The sequence below is a fragment of the Muntiacus reevesi genome, chromosome 20 (genome assembly GCF_963930625.1).
Source record: "Muntiacus reevesi chromosome 20, mMunRee1.1, whole genome shotgun sequence".
NCBI classification, from domain to species: Eukaryota; Metazoa; Chordata; class Mammalia; order Artiodactyla; family Cervidae; genus Muntiacus; species Muntiacus reevesi.
This window is the reverse complement of record NC_089268.1, coordinates 29664378-29679329: the sequence shown is the minus strand read 5'-3', so window position 1 is coordinate 29679329 and position 14952 is coordinate 29664378. Positions and strand designations below refer to the sequence as shown.

At 46.7% G+C, this 14952-nt stretch overlaps 1 protein-coding gene across 2 annotated transcripts in view; it reads left to right on the top strand.

Annotated features, from left to right (window-relative positions):
• The first annotated feature begins 798 nt into the window (after positions 1-798).
• The window catches only part of LOC136151411 (BOLA class I histocompatibility antigen, alpha chain BL3-7-like), a 50986-nt gene continuing 36832 nt past the window's right edge, over positions 799-14952 (top strand). The window contains exons 1-8 of one of the 2 annotated variants that reach the window (XM_065912519.1): positions 800-946; positions 1271-1540; positions 1740-2015; positions 2897-3172; positions 3284-3385; positions 3812-3844; positions 3983-4024; positions 4188-4494. In XM_065912519.1, coding sequence (XP_065768591.1) covers positions 874-946; positions 1271-1540; positions 1740-2015; positions 2897-3172; positions 3284-3385; positions 3812-3844; positions 3983-4024; positions 4188-4192 — 1077 coding nt within the window. In that variant the 5' untranslated portion in view covers positions 800-873 and the 3' untranslated portion in view covers positions 4193-4494. Of the gene's footprint in view, positions 947-1270; positions 1541-1739; positions 2016-2896; positions 3173-3283; positions 3386-3811; positions 3845-3982; positions 4025-4187; positions 4495-14952 lie in introns of those variants that run through there. The other variant, XM_065912520.1, reaches the window with a different exon arrangement.

The following is a 14952-nucleotide window of genomic DNA, read 5'->3' as shown; positions in this document are numbered from 1 at the left end:
TTGATTCCATCTTGTGCTTCATCCAGTCCAGCATTTCTCGTGAAGTATATGCATATAAGTTAAATAAGCAGGGTGACAATATACAGCCTTGACCTACTCCTTTCCCAATTTGGAACCAGTCTGTTGTTCCATGTCCAGTTCTAACTGTTGCTTCTTGCTCTGCATAGACATTTCTCAGGAGGTAGGTCAGATGGTCTGGGATTCCCATCTCTTGAGAAATTTTTCAGTTTGTTGTGATCTACACAGTCAAAGGTTTTGGCATAGTCAATAAAGCAGAAGTAGATGTTTTCTCTTTTGCTTTTTCGATGATCCAGGGGATGTTGGCACTTGAACCTCTGGCTCCTCTGGCTTTTCTTTTTACTTTTTTTTTTTTTCACTTTCTTTTTTTTATTTTTTATTTTTTATTTTTTTTTAATTTTTATTTTTCAGTGGGTTTTCTAAATCCAGCTTGAACATCTGGAAAGTTCAGGGTTCACCTACTGTTGAGGCCTGGTTTGGAGAATTTTGAGCATTACGTTGTTAGCATGTGAGATGACTGCAATTATTCGGTAGTTTGAACATTCTACCTAGTAGGAGGGGAGGGATCAGGGCAAAGTCCCAAGTCCCTGGAAGGCAAGCCGCTTAGAATCTCAGGGTCGAGGGCAGTGTCTAGGGCTGGGACGCTCCCTGTTGGGGATTCCCCGTCTCCTCCAGTTTCACTTTCTCTCTCACAACCTGTGTTTAGCCCTGCTGCCTGGACACTCGTGATGCGGCTCCAGTTCTCACTGCCACTGGGTACCCGGTTTCTAGAAAAACCAATCAGCGTCTCCGCGGATCCCGGCTATAAAGTCTCCAACCACACGCCGGGACTCCGCTTCTTTCCAGACCCAGACGATGCGAGTCATGGGGCCGCGAACCCTCCTCCTGCTGCTCTCGGGGATCCTGGTCCTGACCGAGACCCGGGCGGGTGAGTGCGGGGTCGGGAGGGAACAGCCTTTGCGGGGAGGGTCGAGGGGACCGCCCGGGAGTCTGAGGGGAAGGACCCCAGGGATGGAGCGACCCCGACACCCCTGCCCAGACCCGCCGCCTCCTCCCAGTCCAGTCCTGTCCCTCCCTTGCATCCCGACCCCTCTTCTCTTCTCCCTCCGAAGTTCGGGCCGGTTTTGGATATCTTCCATCTCGCTGGCCCTACGCCCCCTACGCCCCCTCCGCCCTCCCGGCCCCATCACCTCGGACCCGGGATCCGCTCCAGGAGGAGGTCGGGCCGGGTCTCACCCCTTCCCGCCCCCAGGCCCCCACTCCATGAGGTATTTCCTCACCGCCGTGTCCCGGCCCGGCCTCGGGGAGCCCCGCTTCATCATCGTCGGCTACGTGGACGACACGCAGTTCGTGCGGTTCGACAGCGACGCCCCGGATCCGAGGATGGAGCCGCGGGCGCGGTGGGTGGAGCAGGAGGGGCCCGAGTATTGGGATCGGAACACGCAGAAAGCCAAGGGCCACGCACAGATTTTCCGAGAGGGCCTGAACACCCTGCGCGGCTACTACAACCAGAGCGAGGCCGGTGAGCGACGCGGGCCCGGGTCCGGGTCACGACCCCCATCCCCAGGGACCGGCGGGGTCGCCCCGAGTCTGCGGGTCCGAGGGTCACCCCAACACTGCGGAACACACCCGGCACCCCGACCCGGGAGGAGCCGGCGGGGCTTGACCCGGTTTCATTTTCAGTTTGGGTTTAATCACCGCGGGTGGTCGGGGCGGGTCAGGGTCTCACACCCTCCAGCGGATGTCGGGCTGCGACGTGGGGCCGGACGGGCGCCTCCTCCGCGGGTTCTGGCAGGACGCCTACGACGGCAGAGATTACAGCGCCCTGAACGAGGACCTGCGCTCCTGGACCGCGGCGGACACGGCGGCTCAGATCTCCAAGCGCAAGAGGGAGGCGGCAGGCGATGCGGAGGGACTCAGGAACTACCTGGAGAGCACGTGCGTGGAGTGGCTCCGCAGATACCTGGAGAACGGGAAGGACACGCTGCTGCGCGCAGGTACGAGGGGCGCGGGGCCCCCTGATCTCCCCTCGGGCTGGAGCTGGCTTCCCACGAGGAGACGAAAATGGGGTCCCTGTGGGAACAGCGCCCCAGGTTCTTGTCAGGAGAGCGAGGAGTCTGCCCAGGTTTTCCTATTCTGTACAAGACAGTCACCAGTGGCCCCACATCTCTGAAGGACAATTAAGGAATCCAATGTCTGTGAGGAAGAAGCTGGAAACAAACCATCCCTGAAATAGCTGGTCAGCGGTGCCCTTTGACCCTGGCCACCAGCTTGTGATCCATGACTTTCTCTCTCAAGACATGTTCTCACCCTCAGAGCACTTTAGGAGGCCTGAGTCCAGCTTTTCTGACTCATTCAGCCTCCACCAGTCTGTATTCTCCCCCTTACATCTTTAGAGCTCCTATCCTAGTCTCTCATTCTAGAAATTTCCAAGAACTAATGTAGATCATCCCTGATCTCTGATTTGACGCTGTTATCTAGCTCTTGTGATGCTTTTTTTCAACACCATGGTCTTGAATATTCCATAGCTCAGAGAGTAAAAAAGCTCATAATACATCTGGGGATCTGATATACAGCCTGGTGAACATAGTTAGTAATAATCCTGTATACTTTAAAATTGATCTTAATCATTCTCATTACCCTGTCAAACAGACACATACATAAGGTAAGTTGATGAATACATTAATTACCTTCACAGTGTAGATATATATCAAAGCAACATGAAGTACACTTTAAATGTGTACAGTTTTTGTTAAATATACGTCAGTAAAGCTGGGGGGAAAATCACTGTTCTGTCCTTTCTCAGGATGGTCACATGATGCTGCTTCAGTGACCCATGGAGGTAACACAAACTGTAAATTTTCTGATTCTTCCTCAGACCCTCCAGAGGCACATGTGACCCGTCACCCCATCTCTGACCGTGACGTCACCCTGAGGTGCTGGGCCCTGGGCTTCTACCCTGAGGAGATCTCACTGACCTGGCAGCGTGATGGGGAGGACCAGACCCAGGACATGGAGCTTGTGGAGACCAGGCCTTCAGGGGACAGGACCTTCCAGAAGTGGGCAGCCCTGGTGGTGCCTTCTGGAGAGGAGCAGAGATACACGTGCCGGGTGCAGCATGAGGGGCTTCAGGAGCCCCTCGCCTTGAGATGGGGTAAGGAGGGAGATGGGATGGAGCTTCCTCTTAGATAAGCAGGAACCCTTCAGGACTCAGTTCAGCAAGGTCAGGACTCAAGCCTGAGGGGCCCTTCCCTTTCCTCCACAGAACCTCCTCAGACCTCCTTCCTCACCGTGGGCATCATTGTTGGACTGGTTCTCCTCGTGGTGGCTGTTTTTGGAGCTGTGATCTGGAGGAAGAAGCGCTCAGGTAGGGAAGGGAGGGAGTGACCTGAGTTTTCTTGTCTCCCTGGGGGTTTCAAGCCCAGGTAGACGTTTACCTGCCTGGTTACTGGAAAGTACCCTCCACACAAGCATGGAGTACGGAGCTGATGCTAACATTTTGCTTTACTAAAGCCTGTATGAAAATGAAAGAGAAATTTTTCACCTTCCTAATTCCAGTTGGGGACCAGGTTTCCAGCACTTGAAGGTCAGAAGGGAGGTCCTTGCTGAGGACAGACCTCCAGGAGGGCAGATGGCCCAGTTCTTACATGCTTCCCTTCTCTGTGTTCCTGATCCTACCATGAGTTTTGACCACAGTTCCAGATAGTTCTCTGGGGTCCAGGACTAGGGGTTCTTCTAGGGTTCATGACTCAGCCTTCTCCCTGGCCTCTCACGTGATATTTTCTTCTCACAGGTGAAAAACGAGGGATCTACACCCAGACTGCAAGTAAGTATGAAGGGTGTGATTCCTGAGACCCTTGTGAGGGTGCAGATAGAGGCCCTAGGGGGCTCACCCTCCTCAAAGTTCCTTCTCTAGTTTCTCTCCTGTGGGTTCTGACCACGTCCTGGTCTTGTTCTCCCCCAGGCCGTGACAGTGCCCAGAGCTCTGATGTGTCTCTTCCTAAAGGTGAGAACCTGGAAGGTCTAGATTGAAAGGGGGATTGGGGCAGACGGGACACACTGGGTGGCGGGGATCTTTGAGTGGGACATGTGAGCCTGTGGGGGGCTGTGGAGAATGTCAGCCCTTACATGACCGACCTGAACTGGTTCCTGATTCTTTTCTCTCACAGTGTGAGACAGCTGCCTTCTGAGGACTGAGTGATGCTGGGTTCCACTTTGTGACATCAGATCCCGGGACCCCTCTTTCTGCAGTGGCATCTGAATGTGTTTGTGTTCCTATTAGCATAACGTGAGGAGGTGGGGAGACTGGCCAACTCTGCCAACCACAGCCTCTCCCCACCCTGACCTGTGTTCTCCTCCCTCATCCACTGTCCTGCCAGCAGAGACGAGGCTGGGCCGTTCAATCCGTGTCTGTTTCATATGCACTGAGTTATGATGTCATATTTCCTTACTGAAAATAAAGTCTGTATATATGAATTTGTTTTTTCTAATTAGTGCCATGAAAGGGGATCAGATAATAAAAGTGAGGATTCCTAAAGTTTGAAAGAGGAAATAAATTGAAACACTGAGAACCTTCCAGATCCATCCACATGTTTGCTGTGCTGAGTCAGCTGCAGGAGGGACAGGAGGAGGCTGTGAGGAGCTGAATGTGAAAAGGGCCTGTGCCCAGTCAGTGATCAGGGCCTGGTGGGCATGCACGCACTGCCCATGCGCTGCCCGTGGTCGCTCCTGGACTGGGTCTCTTCTCCATTCCTTTGTCCTTGTTCCTTCAGTAAATCCTTGTCCCACCAAGGACCTGTGATCATGGACTCAGAACTCACCTGGGCCTTGTCGTATCTCCAGGACCATGGGCAGGGTGCCTTTCTTAAACAGTCAGCCTAGGATTAGGCCTTGGACCAATCCTTAGCACCTGTCTTTTTTAATGTGTTTATAGTTTGCTTATTTAGTTATTGCTATTATTGTTGTTGGTGTAGTAACTGTTTTCTTCATGTGTAGAGTCCTGGTCTCATTCTTCTCTGGGTGACCCCATCTCTGACAGCAGCAGGGGTCACCTTGCCTGTCATTGCCCCACAAGTCCAAGGGGTCTGTGCACACAGGATTCTCAGTGGTTCCAAGAGAGAAATTTCAGAGTCATCCAGCTCTTGCCCTCCTTCTACAGATTTTGCTGGATTCTTCTTTCCAACTTTTCTCAATTTTTTAAAAGAACCACATGCTGGAACTTGCAAAGAGGAGGGACCCAATAGTTTCATATCTTGACTTAATCCTTGCTGGATTTCTCTCATCTCTGCTGTCTGCCCCCTCTTCTGCCCTTGCATCTTCTAAGGTTACTGTTGGCTCCCATCTCAACTCATGGGTTTAGAAAGCAGAGTCTAATAAAATCACAGCAGGTTGAATATAGGAGCCAGAAGCGAAGGATCTTCCTTTCTGAAGAGATAAAGAGCCTTGTGTGTGGTGTGCAGGTTGATTGGTGTGGGAGGGAAGGGAGATCAGCCTTGTGAGTAAAATGTAGGCAGCACTGAGGTCAGTGCGAATGGATGTTGTGCTGTAACTGCCATGAGACAGCATGTGGTGTGAGATCACATCAATAAAGACACTATCTCTAGAATGGGGAAGCACTTTACACTGACCATTCATTCAACTGATATTTGTTGTGTGACAGAGACATGACACAATATTTTTGCATCTAGGAGAACGCAATGAACTAGCATCAGACAAACCTTGTCCGTATGTGCAATGTGTTCTAGGGAGAAGGGGCAGAGCATGTACTATCAGTCTAGTAAGTGAGGGAAGTGTTTCCCTTAGAGGTTGGTAAGTGCTCTGAGTGCGGTGACCCAGACCTTAAGTGTGTGGGGAAGGGAAGGTGCCTGTGTCACTAGTGTGGACAGTGGGCCTCTTTGAAAAGGTGACCCTTAAGTAAAGATGTGCAGAACAAAGGAATGTCCACAAGGACATCTAGGGGAGGTTCTCTCCAGGCTGTGGAGCCTCCAGTGCAAATGCACCAGGGCAGGAGGGTGTCTGTGCTCAAGGGAGAGGCAGGAGGCAGCAGTGGCTGGGAAAAGGAATTGCCCTGAGATCCCATGTCCAGCCAGATCCTGTGGGCCTCCGGGATGTTAGAAGGGTGTTGATTTCATCTCAGTAAGCTATGGAGTTATAGGATGATAAGAACAGAGGAGGACCTGGTGTGACTGCTCTCTAGAAGCGTCAGCCAGGCTGCTGTGCAGAGTCAGGAGGTGAAGGGTGAGGGAGGCGTAGAGGAGCCTCTAGGAAACAGTGTAGTGTCCAGGGTGGGGATGCTGGTGCTTGTCTGGGGTGTGAGCAGGGAAGATGATGGTGAGTGAGTGGATTCTTGATCTATTCTGAAAGTATACTTACAGCACTTCCTAGTGGATTAAATCTGCATTATGAGAAAGGGTGAAGGAGGACCACAAAATTTGAGATTTGCAAGTAAGCATGTGGGGTGCCTACTGTGGAAATGAGGGGACTCCGGAAGGAGCATATTTGAGGAGGCATCACCATCAGCATTTGGTTTAGGAAAGTGGCAACTGAGTTGGGTTTACTAGTCTAGGATTTAGGTAGATGAATCGACTGGAGAAATAGATGGAAGAGGTGACGCTATATAACTGATGTTTAAAGCCTTGAGCACAGATGAGGTCACAGATGAGGGGAGAATTGGCTACAGAAGCAGAAGGACGAGGACTGAATCCTGAATCCCCCGAGCTATGGGAACTGATCAGACCACACACCTGAGCAGATGGCACCATCTGACACCGCGCCTAGATGGCACGTGAAAAGGGGTCCTGAAGAACATGAGGGAATGTCCTTCACCTGCACTCCTCTTAGAGACAGAAGGTCTGGAATAGACTTACAGCACGGTTGGTGCTGATCTTCAGACCACACATTTCAGAGCAAGAACACAGGTCTGGTTTCCCACCTGGCCGCGCACCAACCTCCGCTGTTACGGCTTGTTCATAATAGATTCCAGGACTCTGTGCCCTACATTCTAAATGGTGGATCTGGGAAGAGCCCTGAGTATTTCGTAACAATCTCTACAAGTAGTCCTGAGAAGACTGGGATCCACTGATGTTAATGATCAGAGGATGATTAAGGTGGGGAGGGGTCTTAAACACACATTTAAATCTTTTTTTCCTGAGAGGAAAAAGAAAAATATTAGGTGCAAGTTACTTATTGTTTCTGCTGTGTGCTATCGCCAAGTTGAAAATTTAGGAAGTGATTATCAGCTCACCACAGACTCTCTGAGTTGCTAAGAGAGTAGATCTAAATTTTCTCCACACATACAGAAGAGGTAATGATGTGACATGATTCAGTTGTCAGATAAAGCTACAGTGGTGACCATTTTGCAGTACAGAAGTGTATCAAATCAACAATTGTACACCATAAACTGACTCAATATTGTATATCAATCATAATAAAGCAGAAGGAAAAGTCTCTGAATCCCTGGTCTCTGAGATTTCCCTACATGGTATTCTTAGGTAGTTCTAGGTGGGGAAAAAAAAGATTTCAAATTGTTGTAAATGGAACAGAGAGAGGCACACTTGTGGGTTTGGGTTTATTTCAGGGAAAATCGCTGACCAGCCCTGAGGCACAGCCGGGAACAGAATCCTCACACACACACACCCGCCGGGTCGGGTCCCACACAGGAACCCCTTCCCCGTAGGTGAGCACAGACACCACTGTTCACAGCACCGTCAGCCCTGATGCTGCACAACGGACCCCGTGACTAGACCTGCTGTCTGCTGCTCTGACGCCTGGACGACACACGGCCGCCTCTGCCACGCGTGCCATGTGTGCCTAAAGCATCCGGTGCAGTTCCCGTCTCTCTGTGGTACCATGTCCTAAGTAAGAGTCCAGCATGTGGTCACCTGACTGGTGGAGCCTCAGCCTCTTTCTACCTGCAAGAATATCTAGGAAGCAAGGTTTTCTGTCTAATGGAGAAAGGTGTCTGCCTTCTACCAAGATCAAGTTTGAAATTCCCCTCATTTGGGAAGAGGGTACAGATTCTGGGGTTGGAGAAGGAGATGGGAGGGATGGTGAAAGAATGAGAAATTTCAGTTTTTTTGAGCAGAGATCTAGATCAGAACTTGGTCTGCTACCTTGTAACCAGTCAGGTTGGATGAATGAATCAACAATGCCTTTCAACTTCTTTTGTGACTTTGCGTTATGAGGGCCAGTTCCTGTCTATTCTAGTTGATAAGCTCAGATAAGCAGAGTGCACTTCTGAATAATGAAATGATTACTCAAAATGTCCTCCAGCTACCGTTGTCTCTTTCCAGGCTTATATGCTGATATGTTATTGCATGTTAACTTTTCTAAGTTAGGCAATGCCAAAGAAAGGCAATGCCAAAGAACATTCAAACTACTGCACAATAGCACCCATCTCACATGCTAGTAAAGTAATGCTCAACATTCTCCAAGCTAGGCTTCAACAGTATGCACACCTAGAACTTCCAGATGTACAAGCTGGATTTAGAAAAGGCAGAGGAACCAGAGATCAAAGCGCCAACATCTGTTGGATCATAGAAAAAGCAAGAGAGTTCCAGAAAAACATCTACTTTGGCTTTATTGACTACACCAAAGCCTTTGACTTTGTGGATCACAATGAACTGTGGAAAATTCCTCAAGAGATGGGAATACCAGAACACATTACCTGCCTCCTGAGAAACCTGTATGCAGGTTAAGAGGCAACAATCAGAACCAGACATGGAACAACAGACTGGTTTCAAATTCGGAAAAGAGTACATCAAGGCTATATATTTTCACCCTACTCTTTTAACTTATATGCAGAGTGAATAGTGAAAGTGAAAGTGGCTCAGTCATGTCTGACTCTCTGTGACCCCATGAACTGTCCATGGAATTCTCTAGGCCAGAATACTGGAGTGGGTAGCCTTTCCCTTCTCCAGGGGATCTTTCCAACGCAGGAATCAAACCCAGGTCTCCTGCATTGCAGACAGATTCTTTACCAGCTGAGCCAAAAGGGAAGCCCAAGAATACGGGAGTAGGTAGCCTATCCCTTCTCTAGCAGATCTTCCCGGCCCAGGAATCAAACTGGGGTCTCCTGCATTGCAGGTGGATTCTTTACCAACTGAGCTATCAGGGAAGCCCTATATGCAGAGTACATCATGCAAAATGCTGTGCTGGGTGAAGCACATGCTGGAATCAAGATTGTGGGGAGAAATATCAATAACCACAAATATGCAGATAACACCACCCTTATGGCAGAAAGTGAAGAGGAACTGAGGAGCTTCTTGATGAAAGTGAAAGAGGAGAGTGAAAAAGTTGGCTTAAAACTAAACATTCAGAAAATTAAGATCATGGCATCCCGTCCCATTATATCATGGCAAATAAATGAGGAAACAATGGAAACAGTGCAAGACTTTATTTTGGGGGCTCCCAAATCACTGCAGATGGTGACTGCAGGCATGAAATTGAAAGACGCTTGCTGTCTGGAAGAAAAGCTATGGCCAACCTAGACAGCATATTCAAAACCAGAGATATTACCTTGCCAACAAAGGTTCATCTAGTCAAAGCTCTGGTTTTTCTAGTAGTCATTTAGGGATGTGAGAGTTAGACCATAAAGAAGGCTGAGCACCAGAGAATAGGTGCTCTTGAACAGTGGTGTTGGAGAAGACTCTTGAGAGTCCCTTGGGCTGCAAGGAGATCAAACCAGTCCATCCTAAAGGAGATCAGTCCTGAATATTCCTCTGGCCACCTGATGGGAAGAACTGACTCATTGGAAAAGATCCTGATGCTGGGAAAGATTGAAGGCAGGAGGAGAGGGGGACGACAGAGGATTAGAAGGTTGAATGGCATCACCAACTCGACGGATATGAGTTGGAGCAAGCTCAGGTGTTGGTGATGAACAGGGAAGTCTGCTGTGCTGCAGTCCATGGAGTTGCAAAGAGTCGGATATGACTGAGCAAATGAACTGAAATTTTGTATTTTTTTGTATATGCATTTTGCTGGGGAAAGTATCTATAAAATTGATCCATTTACATGTGACCCACACAAAAGTCTTTTAAGTACTAGTTTAGATACCAAGCTATAATCTCTAGTCCATGAGGACTAATAATCCAACAGTTTTAGCAGATCCAATGACATAAAAACGCTCATCTTTTTCTTGGCAATTACAATAATGGGTCAAGATAAGCTAGTTTACTTGCTTATGCTCACTTTCAATGTCTGTATGTTTCTTCTTGTGAGCTGATAACAAGCATTTCACAAACCAGCACTGGCTCACAGAAGAGATAAAGTACCATTGGTTTAGATGGACTTGTATTCTGACAGCTACCCTGGTGTCAGAAAGATAGCTGGATTGAAAAAATTTGATGTCTGGATTGTCATAGCTTTCTTGACAAGAAGTAATTGTATTCTGATTTTATGGATGCAGTAATTCTCTGCAGTGATTTTTGAGCCCAAGAAGAGGAAATGTTTCTGTGGAAAGCTCTTCAAGAGATGGGAGTACCAGACCACCTTATCTGTCTCCTGAGAAACCTGTATGCAGGTCAAAAAGCAACAATTAGAATGCTGTGTAGAACAACAGAGTGGCTCAGATTTGAGAAAGTATGACAAGGTTACCACAGATCTTTCCACAATTTGTTATGATCCACAGTCAAAGGCTTTAGTGTTGTCGATTAAATAAAGGTAGATGCTTTTCTGAAATTCCTTTGTTTTCTCTGTGATCCAGCGAAAGTTGGCAATTTGATGTCTGGTTCCTCTGCCTTATCAAAACCCAACTTGGACATCTGGAAGTTCTTGGTTCGCATTATTCTGAGGCCTAGCATGCAAGATTTTAAACATGACCTTACTAGCGTGGGTTGTTGTGCAGTTGCTCAGTCCGTCTCTTTGTGAGTTTAAGAGTCCTACTCTTTTCGACACCATGGATTGCAACACACTAGGCTTCCCTGTCCATCACCATCTCCCGGAGCTTGCACAAACTCATACCCATTGAGTCAGTGATGCCATCCAACAATCTCATCCTCTGTCATCCCCTTCTCCTCCTGACTTCAATGTTGTCCAGAATCGGGGTCTTTTCTAACCGTCAGCTCTTTGCATCAGGCGGCCAAAGTATTGGAGCTTCAGCTTCAGCATCAGTCCTTCCAATGAATATTTAGGATTGATTTCCTTTAGGATTGACTAGTTTGATCTCCTTACAGTCCAAGAGACATTCAAGATTCTTCTCCAACACCACAGTTTGAAAGCATCAATTCTTTGGCACTCAGCCTTCTTTATAGTCCAACTTCCACATCCCTATATGATAACTGGATAAACCATAGCTTTCACCAGACGGACCTTTGTTGGCAAAGTAATGTCTCTGCTTTTTAATATGCTATCTAGTTTGGTCATAGCTTTTCCTCAAAGGAGTAAGCATCTTTAAATTTCATGGCTGCAGTCACCATCTGCAATGAATTTGGAGTCCAAGGAAATAAATTATGTCACTGTGTCTATTGTTTCCCCATCTATTTCTCATGAAGTGATAGGACCAGATGCTATGATTTAGTTTTTTGAATGTTGAGTTTTAAATCAGCTTTTTAACTCTTCTTTCACCTTCATCACGAGGTTCTTTAGTTTCTTTTCACTTTCTGCCATAAGGGTGGTGTCATCTGCATATCTGAGGTTATTGATATTTCTCCCTGCAATCTTGATTCCAGCTTGTGCTTCATCCAGCCTGGAATTCACATGATGTACTCTGCATATAAGTTAAATAAGCAGGGTGACAATATACAGCCTTGATTGTGCTCCTTTCCTGATTTGGAATCAATCTGTTGTTCCATGTCTAGTTCTAACTGTTGCTTTTTGGCCTGCATACAGATTTTGCAGGAGGCAAGTAAGGTGGTCTGGTATGCCCATCTCTTTTGAGAATTTTCCACAGTTTGTTGTGGTCCATAGTCAAACACTTTAGTGTTGTCAATGAAAGAGAAGTACATGTTTATCTGAAATTCTCTTGCTTTTTCTATGATCCAATGGATGTTGGCACTTTGACCTCTGGTTCCTCTGCCTTTTCCAAATCCAGCCTGAACATCTGCATGGGAGATGAGTGCAACTGTCTGATGGTTTGAACATTCTTTAGTACTGCCCTTTTTGGGAACTGGGATGAGAATTGACCTCTACCAGTCCTGTGGCCAAGGCTGGGTCTTCCAGATTTGCTGACATATTGAGTGCAACACTTTGAGAGCATCATCTTTTAGGGTTATGAATAGCTCTACTAGAATTCCATAGCATCCACTCGCTTTATTGACAGCAGTGCTTCCTAAGGCCTGCTTGACTTCACACTCCAGAAGGTCTAGCTGTGGGTGACTGACCACATCATCTTGGATATCCACTTCTTTTTTGTACAGTTATTCCATGTATTCTTTCCATTTCTTTTTGATCTCTTCTGCTTCCATTAGGTCTCAATTGTTTCTTTCTTATATTGTGCTCATCTTTGGGGAAAATGTTCCCTTGATATTTCCAACTCTTCTGAAGAGATCTCTAGTCTTTCCCCTCCTGTTGTTTTCCTCTATTTTAAAGCATTGTTCATTGAAAAAGGCCTTCTTGTCTCTCCTTGTTATTCTTTGGAACTCTGCATTTGGTTGGGTGCAAATTTCCCCTTTTCCCTTGCTTTTTGCTTCTTTCTTCAACTATTTGTAAAGAATCCTCAGATAACCATTTGCCGTCTTGCTTTTCTTTTTCCTTGGGATGGTTTTGTTCACTGCTCTTGTACAGTATTACAGACCTCTGTCCCTAGTTCTTCAGACTCACTGTTTACTAGATCTAATCCCTTGAATCTCTTCATCACCTCTACTACATATTTATAGGGGATTTGATTTAACTTATATCTGACTGGCCTAGTGGTTTTCCCTGCTTTCTTTAGTTTAAGCCTGAATTTTGCTATAAGAAACTGATTATCTGAGCCACAGTCAGCTCCAGGTCTTGTTTTTGCTGACTTTATACAGCTTCTCCATCTTCAACTACAAAGAATGTAATCAATTTGATTTCAGTACTGACCATTTGGTGATGTCTATATGCAACGTTGTCTCTTGTGTTGTTGAAAAGAAAGGTGTTTGCTATGACTAGTGAATTCTCTTGGTAGAATTCAGCTAGACTTTGCCCTGGTTCATTTTGTACTGCAAGGCCAAACCTGCCTCTTACTCCAGGTGACCCTTGACTTCCTACTCTTGCATTCCAATCCCCAATAATGAATACATTCTTTTTGGTGTTAGTTCTATGAGGTCTTCTAAGTCTTTATAGAACTGATCAACATCAGCTTCTTCAGCATCAACAGTAGGGCATAGACTTGGATTACCGTGATGTTGAATGGCTTCCCTTGGAAACGAAACAAGATCATTCTGTACTTTTGAGGTTGCTCCCAATTACTGCATTTCAGACTCTTTTGTTGATGATAAGAACTACTCATTACTTCTATGGGATTCTTACCCACGGTGGTAGATACAATGGTCGTTAGAATTAAACTTGCCCATTCCCGTCCATTTAAGTTCACTGATTCCTAAGATGTTGATGTTTATTCTTACCATCTCCTGCTTGACCGTGTCCAATTTACCTTGATTCTTAGACCTGATATTCCAGATTTCTATGCAGTACTGCTCTTTGCAGCATCAGATTTTATTTTCATCGCCTGACACACCCACAACGGAACATCACTTCTGCTTTGGCCCAGCCGCTTCGCTCTTTCCAGGGCTATTAGTAGTTCTCCGCTCTTCCCCTGTAGTATACTGGACACCTTCCAACCTGGGGGACTCATCTTTCATTGTCATACCTTTTTGTCCTTTAATACAGTTCATGAGGTTCTCATGGCAAGTATACTGGGGTGGTTTGCCGTTCCCTCCTCCAGTGGATCACGTTCTGTCAGAACTCTCCACAGTGACCCATCCATATTGGGTGGCCCCACACAGCAGGACTCATAGCCTCACTTCCAGCCCCTTTGCCACATCAAGTGCTACGGCTCACGTTAAATGAAGCATTGATGCCTGAACCACCATGGCAATTGAACAGAAAGTCATGAAAAAACTCAGAGAAGTAGGCATGCTGGTATAAAAACAAAATTGGTAAAAAAAAAAAAAAAAAAAAAAAAACCCAGGTATACATTTCCAAAAGGAAAGTGTTTATCAGGCAATAGGGAATGAACAAGTGAGCAGTATTAACCTCGCTGTCCTGTGTAGGCAGAGCTGATCTAGGAGATAACACTACAGCAGCAGCGGGGATAACAGGATCCCAGAAAGCAGGGGAAGAGGTGACAGCAAGGCAGGAACAAGGACCAAGTTTTTTAATTAACCAACAATGTCAGGATGGAAGCAGGATATTCTAACTGTAAGGGGTTTAGGGAAATGGTTAATAGATCGTCATGTTTCTAGAGGCAAGGTAGATGGACAGGCAACAAGAGTGTTGCTTAGTATTATATTAATAGATCAAAAATGAATGAGTTAAAGGCTGAGGCCAGCTGCCTAATAGAAATTTACCATCCCTTATCTAGTTTCCAGACTTGAGCCAATTCTCACACCCAGAACTCACTTGCTGAAGAGAACCTAAGTACCCTGAGGACATACCCTGCAATATGGAGCAGTTGTGATCAACAGTAATTCCCCACATCATTCCATGTGGGAGCCAATGGCCATTGTTCTTATTTCATTCACTGATGAAAGGGAACACCTAGATCCTTTTAGGCCTGTGGATACAAGTCAGATTTGACCCTGATACCTGCCTGCAATTACGAATCCCCAGTATCAGTGAGGCATATGGAGAACAGAGAATAATGTGCATCCTGTCTTAGAGGCATATATATCTCACGGCTTCTCTGTATCTATACATCCTCTTCATGGCAATTTCTCCACCTAGAGTCACTGGTATAGACATATTTGGAGCTGGCAAGAACCAGCATGTTGATTTTTGTGTGAGTCTGTTGTGGAATAAGACAACTTTTAG